Below are 16,748 nucleotides of genomic sequence, written 5' to 3'. Positions count from 1 at the left end.
ATTCCATGTGATTAACTTTCCAGATCAGCTTACTATATGGAACTGTACCAAAAGCTTTAAAGAAATCCATATAGACTACTTCCACTGCCCTGCCCTCATCAACCTTCCTGGTCACTTCATCAAATAACTCCTAACAAATTTGTGAGGCATGATCTCCCATGCACAAAGTCATGCTGACTACCCCTAAGGAAACGCTGTCTTTCCAAAAGCACCTATATCTTAACCCTCTTCTCAAATAACTTACCAGATGTTAGCAAATAACCGATGTCAGACTTACTGGTCTATATTACCCAGGTATTTCTTTGCAGCCCTTCTTGAATAATGGCATTGCCCTCCATCCTTCTGGGACCTCAGTCGTGGCTAACAATGATGCAAATATATCAGCCAGGGCCCCTCTCTCCTTTTGCAGGGTTTTTGGATATATCTAATCAGGACCAGGAGGTTTATTCACCTTCATACATTCCAGTACGTCTTAACACCTCCTCTACTGTGATATGGACTGTCCCCAAGATGTCACCACTAACTTCCCCACGTTCCCAAGTCTTCATGTCTTTCTCAATGGTAAACACAGAGGAGAAATATTCATTGAGGACCTCACCCACCTTTTGCAGTTCCACACATACATGTCCACTTTGGTCTTGAGGGGTCCTATTCTCTCTCTCTGATTATTCTTTTTCCTTAAATATACTAAACAATCTCTTTGGCTGAGAAGATTAGGGTGAATCCAATCTCCTCAAGCTCCCTTTTTGCCCTCATGTTTCCTTCTTCAGTAAACTCTTGTATCCTCTATATACCCCAGATCCCAGCTGCCTGTACCTGAGCCATGCCCCCTTTTTTTCTGGTGAGAGCCTCAATATCTCTTGTCATTCAGGATTCCCTATTCCTGCTAACCTTGTCCTTCACCCTCACGGGAACATATAGAAATCAACTTCTTCTGGATTAATTCTGACTGTGTTCTTGTACTCTATTATAATTAATTTCACTCCTCAAACAGGCGCAGGATAATAATCATTAACTAATCATGCAAAGCACTTCTAACAGCAAATTGTCTTTAAGATGAATTCACATAAATTAGCCCTGGAAAGGATCACAAAATAGAAACATTGGTACATTTTGGGCAGTTCTTTCAGGGGTGCAAAATCAAATGCACACTGTGTGGGCACTCACAATAGCTAACTCGATCATGGCTATCTCCAGTGCAACTAGTTTTGCATATTTATTTTGCAGACTAGCTTTACTGTAGAACAAGGGAAATTTGACACAAGATACTACAGAGACCAAGCTGGCTGATATCATTTCAATAAGAATTTAAATATTTCAAGTTTAGATACTAACAAAACCTTACTTTTCTGTCCATTGATGATTAGAGATTAATTTCTATTCAAATTTAATTAATTTCAAATGAAAGTTTTATTTTTACTATCATTTAATATAATGTTTTATTGCAATCTTTATGCTAAAGGTTGAAAGTGGCCTGTTAAAGGTAGTTTAATTGCAATGAATGCTATACCTTCATATGATCCTTTATAAGGTAACAACTGTATTCTGTCTGTAACATCTTTTGACATTGAGTTCATTGCTGGGGGCTATAAACAATTAACCATTCTTTATATTTTACAGGATAAACTAGAAAATTGAAGAAAATTGCAAACTACTGTCGACTAAAAGCAGTAAAAGGAAGCAAAATGAGGGTCTGGATTCATCCTACCGTATTTTACATTTTATTTACTCAATGTTTTGTTGTCTTAGCTGTGAATTCTGCTGATACAACAGGGCAAAAAGTTTCTGCCATTACCAACTTCCTTAGCAATGAGGGTAATTCTTCCGGAAAACTTAATAAAACTGGATCTTTTAACAGTAGTTTTGCAACTGAATCCAATCAGAAAGGAGCAGTGACGCCTTCTACGGTGAAACTGAGCCCAACAAGTAACAACATGACTGCCTTAGCCCCTGGGATTACTGTTGCCACGTCAACCAAATTAGTGAAGCCTTCTGTGCCTGATAGTTCTCAGCCTCCTAAAACAGGGATAACAATATTTCAAACAACAACACCTCATGCTTCAAGTCACTACGTGCCTGAGTCCTCGACAAGTGCGCCATTTGTTTCAACAGCTACAGAGAGTCAAATTAATGCAACACATCAAGTCTCAACGCCAACGGCAACTACTGCACTGAAGTTAACACAGACAGGGTCCACTGAAACAAATAGACAGCCAACTAGTGCTGGTGTTACTCAGCCTAATACAGGCTCACTGTATTCAATCATAACAACTAGAACTTCAGGTAAGATTTGAAAGAAATACAGTGGAATGAGTAACAACTTTTTTTGCACAGTGAATACAGAGGTTCTGGAAAGCACTGTCTGGAAGTGTTGTGGAAGCAGCATCAATTTAAAGACTGAAGGGCATTGTTTCATCTAATGTGTGAGGTTACACTCCTGCACTATTGTAATTTTATGATATTGAAGAAGACAAATTGTTTGTTTGATTTTTTCCCATTGAAAGGATTTGGAAAAAATGTTTCTGAAAACAGTGATTATCCTCCAGTATGAAAAGGCAAAAGAAAGTTAATTACAATGCTTAATGCAGTTAGCTGCATATGTATTTAAATATTTACTATCGATAGTGTTGGAAAGCAAATTCAAGATTAAGGCTATGGCACAGACAGAGAGGAAGTAGACAGTGGAAGACAGAGAGAAAGAGAGAGTTGAGAATAAAAGGGTAAACAGGTTTGTTGAAGAGAAGGTGTGTGCCCTTCGCTAAAGTGAAGAAGTGCTGAATGATTGAAGAACTCTTGTTTAAATAAACCACAACTACTGTTATGGACACCTACAGAAGTTTTTATTTTCTATTGTTACACATGGATACGTTGTACCCATTCAAGCAACTGAGTCTGATCATAAATGTTGCTCTGCATGTTCATTTTGTTGTGAAAAATGGAGTTCATCATTTGTATTCAACCTTGCCTGACCTCATCAAATTAATTGAAAGGATTGAATCAGTACCCAGGATGAAGGGAAACATTAGTATTAAACTGAATATGGTCGATATCTAAGTTGGAAAAGCATGAAGTAATCTATAATGAAAATATATCCCAAATCATTAGTGTTCAACTTAACATCTTTTTAGCAATGATTACCAAATCTTCTCCTAGTGTGAAAGTTGACAAATCTGGTTTTGATCATCATATATTTATTTGAATTAATTTAAAAAAAAACTCAGACCTTGGCTCATCTGTACACCAACCTGACTCATTTGAGAAATTCAGACAATCCATACAGAAATTCTATGATCGCTTATCCAGGTGCATATGCTAAGCACCAGCCATGTACCTCCAAACAAGCCTCTGCAACCATTTACTGAATGAATATAGCACACCTAATTTGCCTGGAGCTAATACATGGGACACTATGGTGTTCCATAACAGCAGAAGAGTCCAGATTAGGGGTACATGCATCATTTTCTATTGACACATATCCATCACTCCTTCAATACGCCAATCAAAGGACCCAGTAGATCGTAAGACATAGGGGCAGAAATAGGTCATTTGGCCCTTTGAACCTTTTTTGCGACTCAATAAGATCTCAACAGACCTAATATTTCTCAACTTCATTTCTCTGCCTTTTCCCCCACAGTCCTTAATTCCCTTACTAATTTAAAAATCTGTCCATCCCAGCTTTGAAATATGGTGATGACCTACCCTCTGTGATAAAGAATTCCACAGATTCACTACACTCTGAGGGAAGAGATTCCCCCTCATTTTTGTCATAAACAAGCAACCCCACACTTTGACATTATGTCCTTTGGCCTTCCCACAAATGGAAAACAGCATCTCATCATGACTCTGTCAAGTTCCCTAAGAATCTTAAGTGTTTCAGTCAGGTTACTTCTTGTCTTTCTAAGCCTCAAGGAGTCTAATGTTGCCATTTGGGTCGGTACAGTATCAGCCATCTGGAGGAATGCCCAGCACTGTGGGAGGAAGGTCAATTACCTTTTCCACTTTGCCAGTAAGGACCACCATCTTCTCTCTCATACATTTCTCTCAAACTCTGTTACTGTACCTATCTTGGCACATGGTCTATCACTGGAACTATTCCATGTGATATCTTCCCTAACTGTCACCCATCCCAATGCTAATATCCCTGCATGCCTTTGTTTTTCCTGCTTCGTCACCTCCCCACCTGCATTAAAAGTAACAGCTGTTATGTTACCGCACTTGCATCTTCCTTAATACCTGTCTTTGTCTCATTCCTAAGCAGACCCAATTGGGCAAGAAGTGTCCTGATGTGGGCACCCCAACAATACAGCATCCTGCTCCTTCCGTGGAAGCATCCTGACTCTGACCACCCCAAGTGGCTGACTGACTATACCTAAACTTGTGGACTGGTATTGAAGACTGTCCTTGACTCATTGTGCCAGGATCCACTGAGCAAAGGCTATCCCCTTTGACCTGACTGAAGCATGATCTGTTTTTGCATTGCCATTCTGTAATGGAAACATAAGTAATATGAAACAAACACACAGCATGCAGTAGAAACAAGCCAGTCTGCCAGCATCTGGAGGGAGAGAGAAAGGAAGAGAGGAAGAAAGAAAGAAAGAGAGAGAGTGCTAACATTTTGAGTCCAGTATGATTCTTCAGAGCTCAGTGATGTGGGCCTGGTATATCTGGCTCAGGGGGCAAAGCACAAAAGGACACGGCAAAACAGGAATGCTTTGAGCATCCAGACAAGTGCAGAGTGAGTGAATACTACAACAGTGTGAAAGAATCCAGAGATGGTCCTTACTCCTTATGCAGCCTGGTCCAGTCTTTGAGCTGGGTGTGTGTCCCTGAGCAGAACAGTGTCCGTGCTGCAGGATTACAATGATAAATGCAGCTTGAGGTGTAGCGTTGAAGTGAAGAAGCTTCTGTAAATAGATCAGAGATATGCCATGAGAAGTTTTGGTGGCTGATACATGTCAGAACCATGAGTTCCTTTGTGAAGACAGAAGCAAAGTATGAATTTAATCCATCAGCCTGTTTCCCCATCATAAAATACCCCATTTCTCAATGTAAGGGACCTGCATTAGTTTTTAATCTATCTTCCTTTGTTTACATATCTATAGAAACTTTTACAGTCAGTTCTTCTGTTCCCCACAAGCTTACTCTCTCACTCTATTTTCCCCATCTTAATCAATTTCTTGGTCCTCCTTTGCTGACTTCTAAACTATTCCCAATCTTCAGATCTTTTGGATTTTTTTGTTGCCAATTTGTATGTCGTTTTTGCATCTGATACTATTTCTAACTTGCCTCAATCCATGTGTATCATACCCATTTACATCAATTAATTCATCTTACTTTGAATGCACCATGTGTTCAAGATTGTGTTATTAACACTCCTTGTCCCATCCCTACCTTTTTTTAAACTGTGCTCTTGTTAGGATCTTTGATTCCTCTGCCTATTTTAATACTTGCCTTATTCCTCTTTCTGCGTTTTGTTATTGTTCTTGATTCCCATTCCTCTGATGCCTTGCATAGGTTTCCATCCCCCCCTCAGTTTAGTTTAAACTCTTCCAACCATTCTTTAGCAAATATTCCCCTGGGACATCAGTCCTGGTCCTGCTCAGGGGTAACTTGTACAGATTGTTCTAGTCCCATTTCCCCCAAACTGGTCCTCATGCACCAGGCATCTGGAATCCTCCCCTTTATGCCATCTTTTTAGTCACATGTTGATCCGATATACCCTGCTATTTCTACTCTGACTGGCATGTGGCACTGATAGTAATTCTAACATTACTACCTTTTTTGAGATCCTACTTTTCAGCTTGCTTCCTAACTTCCAATATTCTGCTTTTATGACCTTTTATGCCTTTTTTGAAACCTGTCATTGGTACCAATGTGTACCACAACCACCTGGATGTTCGCCCACCCACTTCAGGATGTCCTGTCTGCTCTGAGACATCTTTGACCCTAGCACCATGGAGGCAACCTACCATTCTAGAGTCTCGTTTGCAGCCAACAAAATGTCTGTCTATTCCCCTATAATTGAATCTTCTAAGGTCTATAGTCTTTCCACATTTTTTTGCACTACGCCCTGTGCAGCAGAACCAACCATAGTAGCATGACCCTAGTTGGTCCTGGTTTCACCTGAGAGGCCAACTTCAATCCAGCACCACCCGTACCACTACACCTCTCCCAACACTCAACACGATTTATCCACAATATTCTCAGATTCAAGTATGCTCCGTAGTGTTCCCAGCCATTGCTCCAGCTCCAAAACGTGGCCTACCAGGGGCTGCAACTGGCCACACTTCCTGCACTGGTCCCAAGTACTGGAAAAATGCCTGTCTTCCCACATAAAGCAGGAGAAGTAGACCAAATGTTTGCGTTCTCTTGCCATGACTTACCCCTTTAAACCTTTTGGAAGATGCTTAATGTCAACCACTATCAATTATGTTGTGGCCATTACGGAGACTTGGATATCATGGGGCAGAATGTTTGTTGGATGTTCTGGGGTTTAGATGTTTTAAAAGGAATAGGGAAGGAGGTAAAAGAAGTAGGGGAATGGTATTGCTAATCAGGGATAGCATAACAGCTGCAGAAAAGGAGATCATCGAGGAGAGTTTGTCTACTGAGTCATTATGTATGAAAGTCAAAAACAGGAAATATTGATTGGAACCTCCTTAGTGCAAATAGTTTGGATAGAGCAGACTTTGTCAGATGTGTCCAGGAAGGATTCCTGATTCAATATGTAGATAGACCAACTAGAGGGGAGGCCATATTGAATTTGGTGCATGGCAACAAACCAGCCAGGTGTCCGATCTCTCAGTGGGACAGCATTTTGGTGATGGTGATCACAACTCCCTGACCTTTGTTATATTTATGGAGAGGGGTAGGAGCAGACAGTATGGGAAAGTATTTAATTGCAGGAGGGTGAATTACAATACTATTAGGCAGGAGCTCTGAAGGATAAATTGGTAACAGTATTCTCAGGGAAATGCATGGCAGACATGTGGAGGTTGTTTAAGGAGCACGTGGTGCGAGAGTTGAATAGGTTTGTCCCACTGAGACAAGGGAGGGATAGTGGGGTGAAGGAACCTTGGGTGATCATGGATGTGGAACATCTGGTGAAGATGAAGAAGGAAGTTTACTTAAGTTTGAGGAAGCAAAGATCAGACAGGGTCCAGAGGGTTACAAGGTAGCCAGGAAGGAACTGAAGAATGGACTTAGGAGAGCTAGAAGGGGGCATGGAAAAGCCTTGATGGGCAGAATTAAGGAAAACACCAAGGCATTCTACATCTTTGTGATAAACAGAGGATGGCCAGAGTGAGGGTAAGGCCGATCAGGGATAGAGGGAACTTGTGCCTGGCGTTTGAGGAGGGAGGGGAGGTCCTTCATGAATACTTTGCTTCAGTATTCATTAGTGAAAGGGACCTTGCCATTTGTGAGGACTGTGTGAAACAGGCTGAATCGCTTGAACAGGTTGCTGTTAAGAAGGAGGAAATTTTGAAAAAACATGAGGATAGGCAAGTCTTCTGGGCCTGTCTGGATATTAGGAGAAAGTAAGGACTGCAAGACGCTGGAGATCAGAGTCAAAACATGTGCTGGAAAAGCACAGCAAATCAGGCAGCGTCTGAAGAGTAGGAGAATCGACGTTTTGGGCATAAGCCCTTCAGCAGGAACATTCCTGAAATGTCGATTCTCCTGCCTTACCTGCTGTGCTTTTCTAGCACCACACTTTTAAACCCAGAGGGGATATACCCAAGGTTACTGCAGGAAATGAAGGAAGAGATTGCAGCATCTTTGACAATGATCTTTGCGTCCTCACTGTGCACTGGAATAGTACCAGATGATTGAAGGGTGGAAATGTTATTCCCTTGTTCAAGAAAAGGAATAGGGATAATCCTGGGAATTACAGACTGGTCAGTCTTACGTTAATCCTTCCTGGACACATTTACCGGGCAAATTATTGGAAAGGATTCTGAGAGACAGGGTTCATGATTATTTGGAAAAGCATAGCTTGATTAGAGATAGTCAGTTTGGCTTTGTACAGGGCAGGTCATGCCTCACAAGCCTTTCTGAATTCTTTGAGGATGTGACAAAACACTTCGATGAAGGTAGAACAGTGGATGTAGTTTGAATGGATTTTAGCAAGAAGTTTGATGAGGTTCCCCATGGTAGGCTCATTCAGAAAGTAAGGAGACATGGGATGCAGGGAAATTTGGTTGCCTGGATAACAGAATTGGTGGTAGATGGAAAGTATTCAGCTGGAGCTCAAACCAGTGGTGTTCCAAGGAATCTGTTCTAGGACTTCTGCTTTTTGTGGTTTTTATAAATGACTTGGATGAGGAAGTGGAAGGGTGGGATAGTACGTTTCTCGATGGCACAAAGGTTGATAGAGTTGTGGATAGTGGAGGTCTGTTATAGGTTGCAACAGGTCATTGACAGGATGCACAGCTGATGGAGTTCAACCTGGAAAAAATTGAAGTGATTCCTTTTGGAAGGTTGAATTTGAATGCAGAATACAGGGTTAAAGGCAGGATTCTTGGTAGTTTGGAGGAACAGAGGGATCTTGGGGGTCCATGTCCATAGATCCCTCAAAGTTGCCACCCAAGTTGCTAGGATTGTTAAGAAGGCATATGGTATGTTGGCTTTCATTATCAGGGAGATTGTATTTAAGGGCTGTGAGGTTATGCTGGCTGCAGCTCTTTAAAACCCTGGTTAGACAACACTTGGAATATTGTGTTCAGTCTGGTTACCTCATTATAGGAAAGATGTGGAAGCTTTAGAGAGGATGCAAAGGAGATTTACCAGGATACCACCCGGACTGGACAGCATCTTGTGAAGAAAGGTTGAGGGAGTTAGGGCTTCTCTCATTGGAGTAAAGAAGAATGTGTGGTGACTTGATAGAGGTGTACATGTTGATGAGAGGCATAGATAGAGTGGATAGCCAGAGACTTTTTTCCAGGGAAGAAATGGCTATCACAAGGGAGCATAATTTTAAGGTAATTGGAGGAAGGTTTAGGGGAGATGTCAGAGGTTGGTTCTTTACACAGAGAGTGGTGAGTGCGTGAAATGCACTCAGCAGTGGTGGTAGAGTCAGATACATTAGGGACATTTAATTAACTCTTGGATAGGCACATGGATGATAGTAAAATGTAGGGTACGTAAGTTAGTTTGATTTTAGAGTAGGACAAAAGGTCGGTACAACATCGAGGGCCAAAGGACCTGTACTGTGCTATGTCCTCTCGGGCCCTTCTTTCGTGTTCCTTGTTGCTACAGAATACAGCTCTTCGAAGCTATAAACCACAAAAAAAACCTTACAAACTATAAGCTGTAAATATTTACTTAATCTTACCTGTTGCTTACTAATCATCTCTCTCCCTTGGAGCCTCTACTTCTGCAGTACGGTTAGACCACTCCTATTACCCTGTGATGTCACTCCAATTTTTTTCCCAACAAGCAGGACACTCTTTCCAGATTGCTTCATCATGATGCCAACTGCGAGGACATTTGTAAGAAATAAACTCAAACCAGAATCTATTGAAAATCAAGTGGCAGCTTTCATATCCTGATATTGAAAGAGACAGTTGAGCAGCAGGGTGGCTTAGTGGTTAGCACGGCTGCCTCAAAGCACAGGGACCCAGGTTTGATTCCAGCCTCGGCAACACGTTCTCTCAGTGTCTGTGTAGTTTCCTCCATTTTCCTCCCGTAGTCCAAAGATGTGCAGGTTAGATGGATTGGTTATGCTAAATTGACCATAGTGTCCAGAGATATGCAGGTTAAGTGGATTAGCTATGGGAAAAATGTGTTGGAGGAGAAAGTGAGGTCTGCAGATGCTGGAGATCGGAGTTGAAAAATGTGTTGCTGGAAAAGCGCAGCAGGTCAGGCAGCATCCAAGGAACAGGAAATTCGACGTTTCGGGCATAAGCCCTTCTTCAGGAATGAAGCTATGGGAAATGCAAGGTTATAGGGATATGGTAGGGAGGTTGGGTCTGAATGGGATGCTCTTCAGAGAGTTGGTGAAGACTTGGTGGGCTGAATAGCCTGCATCCATCCTGTAGAGATTCTGTGATTTTTAGATACAGGGCAAGAGAGAAAGAAAATATCAGATGCTGTTGTGAAGACCAAGGGAAAGACTGGATTGTGTTAGCAACTACACAACAGAATGCTGGTGAGAGATGGTTTTCTGTTTGAAAAGAAGACATAGAACAAATGCAGATTTTTGAGATTTAAAGATCAAGGAATCACTGAAGAAGGCCATCATGGTGGAATTTGATTATGGAATACTAGATCACATTTTGAGTATTGTGGGTTTTTTTTAGGAAAGGATGTTAGGAAATTTACTGGAATGATACCAGGAATGAGGGATTTTAGATACAAGGTTTAGAAATTGGGTTTACTCTCCTCATAGCAGAGAAGATTAAATGTGACCTTATTGATTTAGGGTGTAGGTTTGCTCACTGAACTGTAGGTTTGATATCGAGACATTTCGTTACCTGGCTAGGTAACGTCATCAGTGGCGACCTCCAAGTGAAGCGAAGCTGTTGTCTCCTGCTTTCTATTTATATCTTTCTCCTGGATGGGGTTCCTGGGGTTTGTGATGATGTCATTTCCTGTTCGTTTTCTGAGGGGTTGATAGATGGCATCTAAATCTATATGCTTGTTTATGGACTTGTGGTTGGAGTGCCAGACCTCTAGGAATTCTCTGGCATGTCTTTGCTTAGCCTGTCCCAGGATAGATGTGTTGTCCCAGTCGAAATGGTGGTTTTTTTCATCCTTGTGTAGGGCTATGAGGGAGAGGGGGTCGTGTCTTTTTGTGGCTAGCTGGTGTTCGTGTGTCCTGGTGGCTAACTTTCTTCCTGTTTGTCCTACATAGTGTTTGTGGCAGTCCTTGCATGGAATTTTATAGATGACGTTGGTTTTGTCCATGGGTAGTACTGGGTCTTTTAAGTTTGTTAGTTTTTGTTTGAGAGTGTTGGTGGGTTTGTGTGCTACCAGGATTCCGAGGGGTCTCAGTAGTCTGGCTGTCATTTCGAAACTTCTTTGATATATGGTAAGGTGGTTAGGGTTTCTGGCTGTGTTTTGTCTGCTTGTTGTGGTTTGTTCTTGATGAATCTGCGCACTGTGTTTTTTGAGCATCCGTTCTTCTTGAATACGTCGTATAGGTGGTTCTCCTCTGTTTTTCGAAGTTCGTCTGTGCTACAGTGTGGGGTGGCTCATTGAATAGTGTTCTTATACAGCTTCGTTTGTGTGTGTTGGGATGGTTGCTGGTGTGGTTGAGTATTTAGTCAATGTTTGTCGATTTTCTGTATAAGCTGGTCGACTGGGACAACACATCTATCCTGGGACAGGCTAAGCAAAGACATGCCAGAGAATTCCTAGAGGCCTGGCACTCCAACCACAACGCCATAAACCAGCACATAGATCTAGATATCATCTATCAACCCCTCAGAAAACAAACAGGAAATGACATCAACACAAACCCCAGGAACCCCATCCAGGAGAAAGATATAAATAGAAAGCAGGAGACAACAGCTTTGCTTTACTTAGAGGTCACCACTGAAGATGTTACCTAGCCAGGTAATGAAACGTCTGGATATCAAACCTACAGCTCAGCGAGCAAACCTACACTCTAACCCTCAACCTGAGTCACAAACCTTGCATGACCTTATTGAGGTGTTCAAAATTATGAACAATTTTGCTAGGTTAAAGAAGGATATTCTGTTTCCACTAGTTGGTATGTCAGTAACCGTCGGTCACAATTTCATTATTGTTAGCGAGAGAGCTAGGAGTGAAATGAGGACAAACTTCTTTATTTAGCAATTTAATGGGATTTGGGATGCGAAGCCCTGGGACAGTGCTAGAGGTGGTTTCCATTGGAGGTTTCAATAGAGAGCTGGATATATAATTGAAAATGATGAATTAGAGAGCTGTGGAGTTAGGGCTAGAGAATGGGACTATCTGAGTAGCTCTTTTAGGAGCAGGTACAGACACAGTGGAATGAATGGTCTCCTTCTATGCTGCATAGTTCTATGATTCTACAATTCTAGAACATTTGACCTGATGTGGTAATGAGGACTGAACTTACTGGAAAATTGGGAGTAACTTGGCAATTCCATCACTACACATCTGCTAGAAGTGTTGGTGCACAGAAAAATGACTTGTCAGATAAAAGTATCTTTCCTATGGCTTTGTATTTAGTTGTTTTTGAAGTAAATTTTAGCTTGTTTCTTACTGTAGAAGTCTTAAAATGTGAGATCCTTTGGTAATTTCCATTAGTCACTTAAAAGTTAATCTAGAAAATGGATCAATGTTGATGGGAAACAATTTTCTCATTATCTAGCTATTTAACAACTACGGTAACTCTTGTGCTAAAGCCCTGTCATCACGTTTTAATTGCATTCCACAGCTTTATCCCTTATTTTGTAAAAACAGGAACCGCTTGATTTTTGATAGTCTTATTTTGTTGAACACCTCATCAATTAATAATTTGTAACTAAAGAGAAATAAAGAAAATGCTAATAGTTCTAACTTTGTTTTTTCCAGGTACAGTCATGCATCTGAGAAAACAAGAAATAATTCTGACCATCTGCTTAAGTACCATTCTTGGAGTTGTGATTCTAACCATTATTATGTATAATGTCATCAAATGCAAACAAAGGAGAGCACAGTATACCCATCGCCCTCTCTATGCCACTTCAAATGAGGAGCCAGGTATGCATAGCAACACAAGTCAAATAGAAGCCACTGGAAATAACTAGCAGGTCAAAACTGAAAAAATGTAGATCAGCTTTGTTTAATAATAAAACTAAGTCAAGGGGGTGGCGCAGTGGCTCAGTAGTTAGCACTGCTGCCTCACAGCGCCAGGGTCCCGGGTTCGATCCTTGCCTTAGGCGACTGTCTGTGTGGGTTTCCACTGGGTGCTTTGGTTTCCTCCCCACAATTCAAAGATGTGTAGATTAGGTGAATTGGCCATTCTAAATTGTCCATAGTGTTCATGGGTGTGTAGATTAAGTGCATTAGTCAGGGGTAAATGTAGGGGAATTGGCCTGGGTGGGTTACTCTTTGGAGGGTTGGTATAGGCTTGTTGGGCCGAAGGGCCTGTTTCCATACTGTAGGGAATCTAATCTAATGAAATTAATTGCTTCGGGGTCTTAGTAATAAATGTGTTTATAATTTGTGTGACAGTTTTAGCTTTTTCCCATGATTTTGCTGCCATGTTCTCTCTCTCTCTCTCAGCAATTTCCATAAGCACACTGAAACATGCATATCTCCTGGACTGACCTCGAGTCTCCAAAATTAAAGATTAATCGCAACATTGTGGCAAGCCACAGAAGAGAAATTCAAAAGAACATTAAAATATTTTAAAATTAAACCTTTGTTTATTAATAATAAAAAAATTGGCAGTATAATAAAAGGTTGTTTTGACTGGAAGTCAAAAACATCCAATTAGATAAAGACTTTTTCAAATTAGTGTGAGAATGGGCGTGTTAACCAATGGGAAAGGGGTAGGTGGACTCAGAAGATTGAACCTTCAGTAACAGATCGTACCAAAGTTGGCAGGTCTTATTGATTTGTCTATATTTAATAACTAAATTCTAACAATAGTAAGCCAAATACTGTAGAATGCACTGAATAACAATTATGTTCTCCAGTCACCCATTAAGGAGGAAAATAATACTCCATCAAATCCCATGAGAAATTACAGGAGAGACTAACAGTGCTGAACCTGTCCACAGCAATGCAGCATGAATATACAACATCACTTTGTCGTCATTTTAATCAAATTAACATTTGTCTTGAAATTGTTTTCAAAAGCTTGTATTTAAAAGCATATCTCCATTATCATTGAAAACACAGATTCAGGCTAATATTTCAAAACATTACCCTTTTTTTGGTAAATTGAAGTTTTAGCTCAGCTTTTGTAATTCACTCATTGATACTTACAGTAACAAGTTTTGGAGCAATTTGTCAGGGTAAAAAGTATAAACCATTTTGTGCAGGGGCTAGGAAAATTCTGCCTAATGTGGCCAATTGTGAATTAGTTGAGTGAAATATAGCAAAATAAGAAGAAATAAGATTCTTCACAGAGGGGGAAAAAGAAATCCCATTCTGGAACCAAGTTTTGTATGGCAAAACAAGAATCTCGCTCGTGAGCAGCGAGAGGCCCATTTGTGTGCTGTTCATATCAAACCTCATCTTATTTTATACATGGTTTTCTATTCTCCCATGCTCTGGATGAACACACTATTCCTGACATCAAAGTCAGAGCAGGAACCTAGCAACTTTATTTTTTGTTGCTTCCTCCTCTGGGTTTCCACCTTGGATGGCAGTCCCTTACACACTCCTTGGACAGGGAACTGCCCACAACTCCAACACTGAGGTTGGCACCAGACAAGTACCAGCTTCACTGCAAAATCATGGCACATCTCCAAACCACTTACAATATGGTTCTCCACTTCAGTGCTGCACTTGGAGTTCACCTGTGATCCTACAAGAGGGTGGACAAGTCACTGTACCTTGCTTTGCCAAGGTTATAACTACAGCATGGAATCAGCAACAAATGCAGCCAATACACTGCATGTGCAGCAATCAAATAACTATATCTCAGAAGGGATAGTCTTCAGTCAGGGCAAGGGGGATGACTGTGCTGGCACTGCCTAACTATCAATCATTCAAAACCAGTGTGCAGTTCCAGTTCAGGAGCTTGGACTCAGTCATTCAACCACTTGAGACAATCAGATTCAGGGTTCGATATCTCTTATATCTCAGGGAGAGGGGCATGGCTAGCCCTGTAAGTCCAATGCAAATAACTTAGGAAGTCATGATAAGTCAGTCAGAGAGCTGTACAAAGATCTGTCAGGGGTTGTTCAGTTATCAGTTGGGGCTGTCTGTCTAAGTTTGTCAGCGGAGTGGGCCATGATCAGTCCTTGGGCCAGGAAGTGAAGGAGGAGTTATCAGTGAAAGTCAATTCTGGATATTGAAACTAGCATGCTGGAATGCAGAGGGGACAATAATTATTTATCATCAATAGTCACAACTGCTCTATGGTTAACATAACTGAGCTGTAGGGCTGGAGTGTAATATGGATATGATAAATATATAAATCAAAGAGTTGGGTGAGAATGTGTGGTAGCTCAGCATTGATGGAGTCAACAGTGAGTGCAAGGAAGAAAGGAAATTTCTGCAGGGGGGTTGGAGGCGTGAATACCAGGCTGAGCCTGTGATTCACTGTGCTAAGTGTGATTTACACTGCCTTCCATTCTCATGCAAACCATAGATGTGCAATGGAAATGGAAATTGTCTATGACCACACTCAAGTGGGCAGAGCTAGTAATTTTATGTGAGCTTTACTCGTGAGCAATTTGAAGCAGTAATTGCATTTAATTGAATTTTTACATGATACAGGTCTAAGAAATCTGTAAACATAATACCCTGCATATGAAATTCATGCAGTGTCCAAATGTGTGGGATACAAAATCCTGCCCATGGGCAATCTTCACCATGTTATTGGTCATTACAGATTAATGATAGCCATCTCAGAGAAGCAGCAGCAATTACAGGCAATCTTAAAAGTTGCAGCAGTTGGCCACAACTCTCAAAACTAATCCAAAATTCAGTAGTCACTTAGGAGCATGACGCTGATTTCCTCTCAACTTGAACTGTAAATATTTAACAATATGCTGTTAATACAACACTGACTTTATTGGATAATGTGGGGAGTGGGGATAGGCCTGTGGGTGGGGGTGAAAACAAGATTTCAGTAATCAAGACCTGATTTGTGCTGCATAAATCAGAATAACATCTGCTATGTCAAAGTTTTGAAGCATTTCATGACATCTCCCCACGCCCCTTGTTGAAGTTCTTCATATCACACTGTATGGAGGACTAGGCTAAACTGAGATTTGTGTGTATTTCAAACCCTAACTGTTTGCATTACTAAGAATATGTTCTATTTCTAATATTCTCCACACAGCTTCATTGGAAGCATGACCAATGGATCCAACCACAGCAGTCATGCTAAAACGTTGCAGAGAATTTAAGGTACCAGGTGTACTGGCAAGCTCTGCATCTGTAGCAACATCCAGAAGGTCCCCTCAGGATGTACAGGAACCCAGAGTCTGCCATCCTCAATGCCAATTCCTTCAGATGAGTTAGGCTTAGAGATGCCACAAACTTATGATGTCCCAAGACACCATCACAAATCTATGCCAACTGCTGGAGGGTAGTGACCATTCTGTCCCAGTGGCTGTCAAGATGACAGTTATGCCGTGCAGAACAAAACTTTTCACTGTACCTCGGTACATGTGACAACAATAAATATAATTTTAAGGATACTGTGTGGGATTTCATAGTCCTCAATGTGCAAATATATCTGGGCTGCTACTAGCACAATTTATGCAGATCACACCATTTCATCTCAATTCCTGTATCGAGGCCTGGCATTTCCCTAGATGCAGACTGTACACATATCATTTCCCACCACAACATAAAGCAGCAAACTTCATCAAAAAAGGATTCCATTACTTGATCAAGTACAAGTCATCTTTGATCATTGGTACATCTAGACATCTACACCAGACATCTTGGGAATTTCCATTTCTTTGAGAACCTCCATGGTCCTGCTTTGTTTCAAGGATCAGAGGCCTTGCAAGGGGACAGTTATTAGGGATCAAAGGGCTAATCTGTGCAACCTTGCTGATGACTCTGTTACACATGTCCTTAAATGAGGCTAAGCAATGATACAATGCCACCCATTCTTCTACCAG

General features: G+C 41.1%; 1 protein-coding gene across 2 annotated transcripts in view; it reads left to right on the top strand.

Moving 5' to 3' along the window:
* Window positions 1-16,748, top strand: part of si:ch211-105j21.9 (sialomucin core protein 24-like) — a 36,477-nt gene that overhangs the window by 16,147 nt on the left and 3,582 nt on the right. For both annotated transcript variants that reach the window (XM_060845197.1, XM_060845196.1), the window contains exons 2-3: window positions 1,621-2,283; window positions 12,526-12,693. In XM_060845197.1, the coding sequence (XP_060701180.1) occupies window positions 1,686-2,283; window positions 12,526-12,693 (766 nt within the window). In that variant the 5' untranslated portion in view covers window positions 1,621-1,685. The remainder of the gene's footprint in view (window positions 1-1,620; window positions 2,284-12,525; window positions 12,694-16,748) is intronic.

This window comes from Hemiscyllium ocellatum, chromosome 26, assembly GCF_020745735.1.
Source record: "Hemiscyllium ocellatum isolate sHemOce1 chromosome 26, sHemOce1.pat.X.cur, whole genome shotgun sequence".
Taxonomy (NCBI): Eukaryota; Metazoa; Chordata; class Chondrichthyes; order Orectolobiformes; family Hemiscylliidae; genus Hemiscyllium; species Hemiscyllium ocellatum.
The sequence above is the reverse complement of the archived record's forward strand: the minus strand, read 5'-3'. Positions and strand labels throughout refer to the sequence as shown.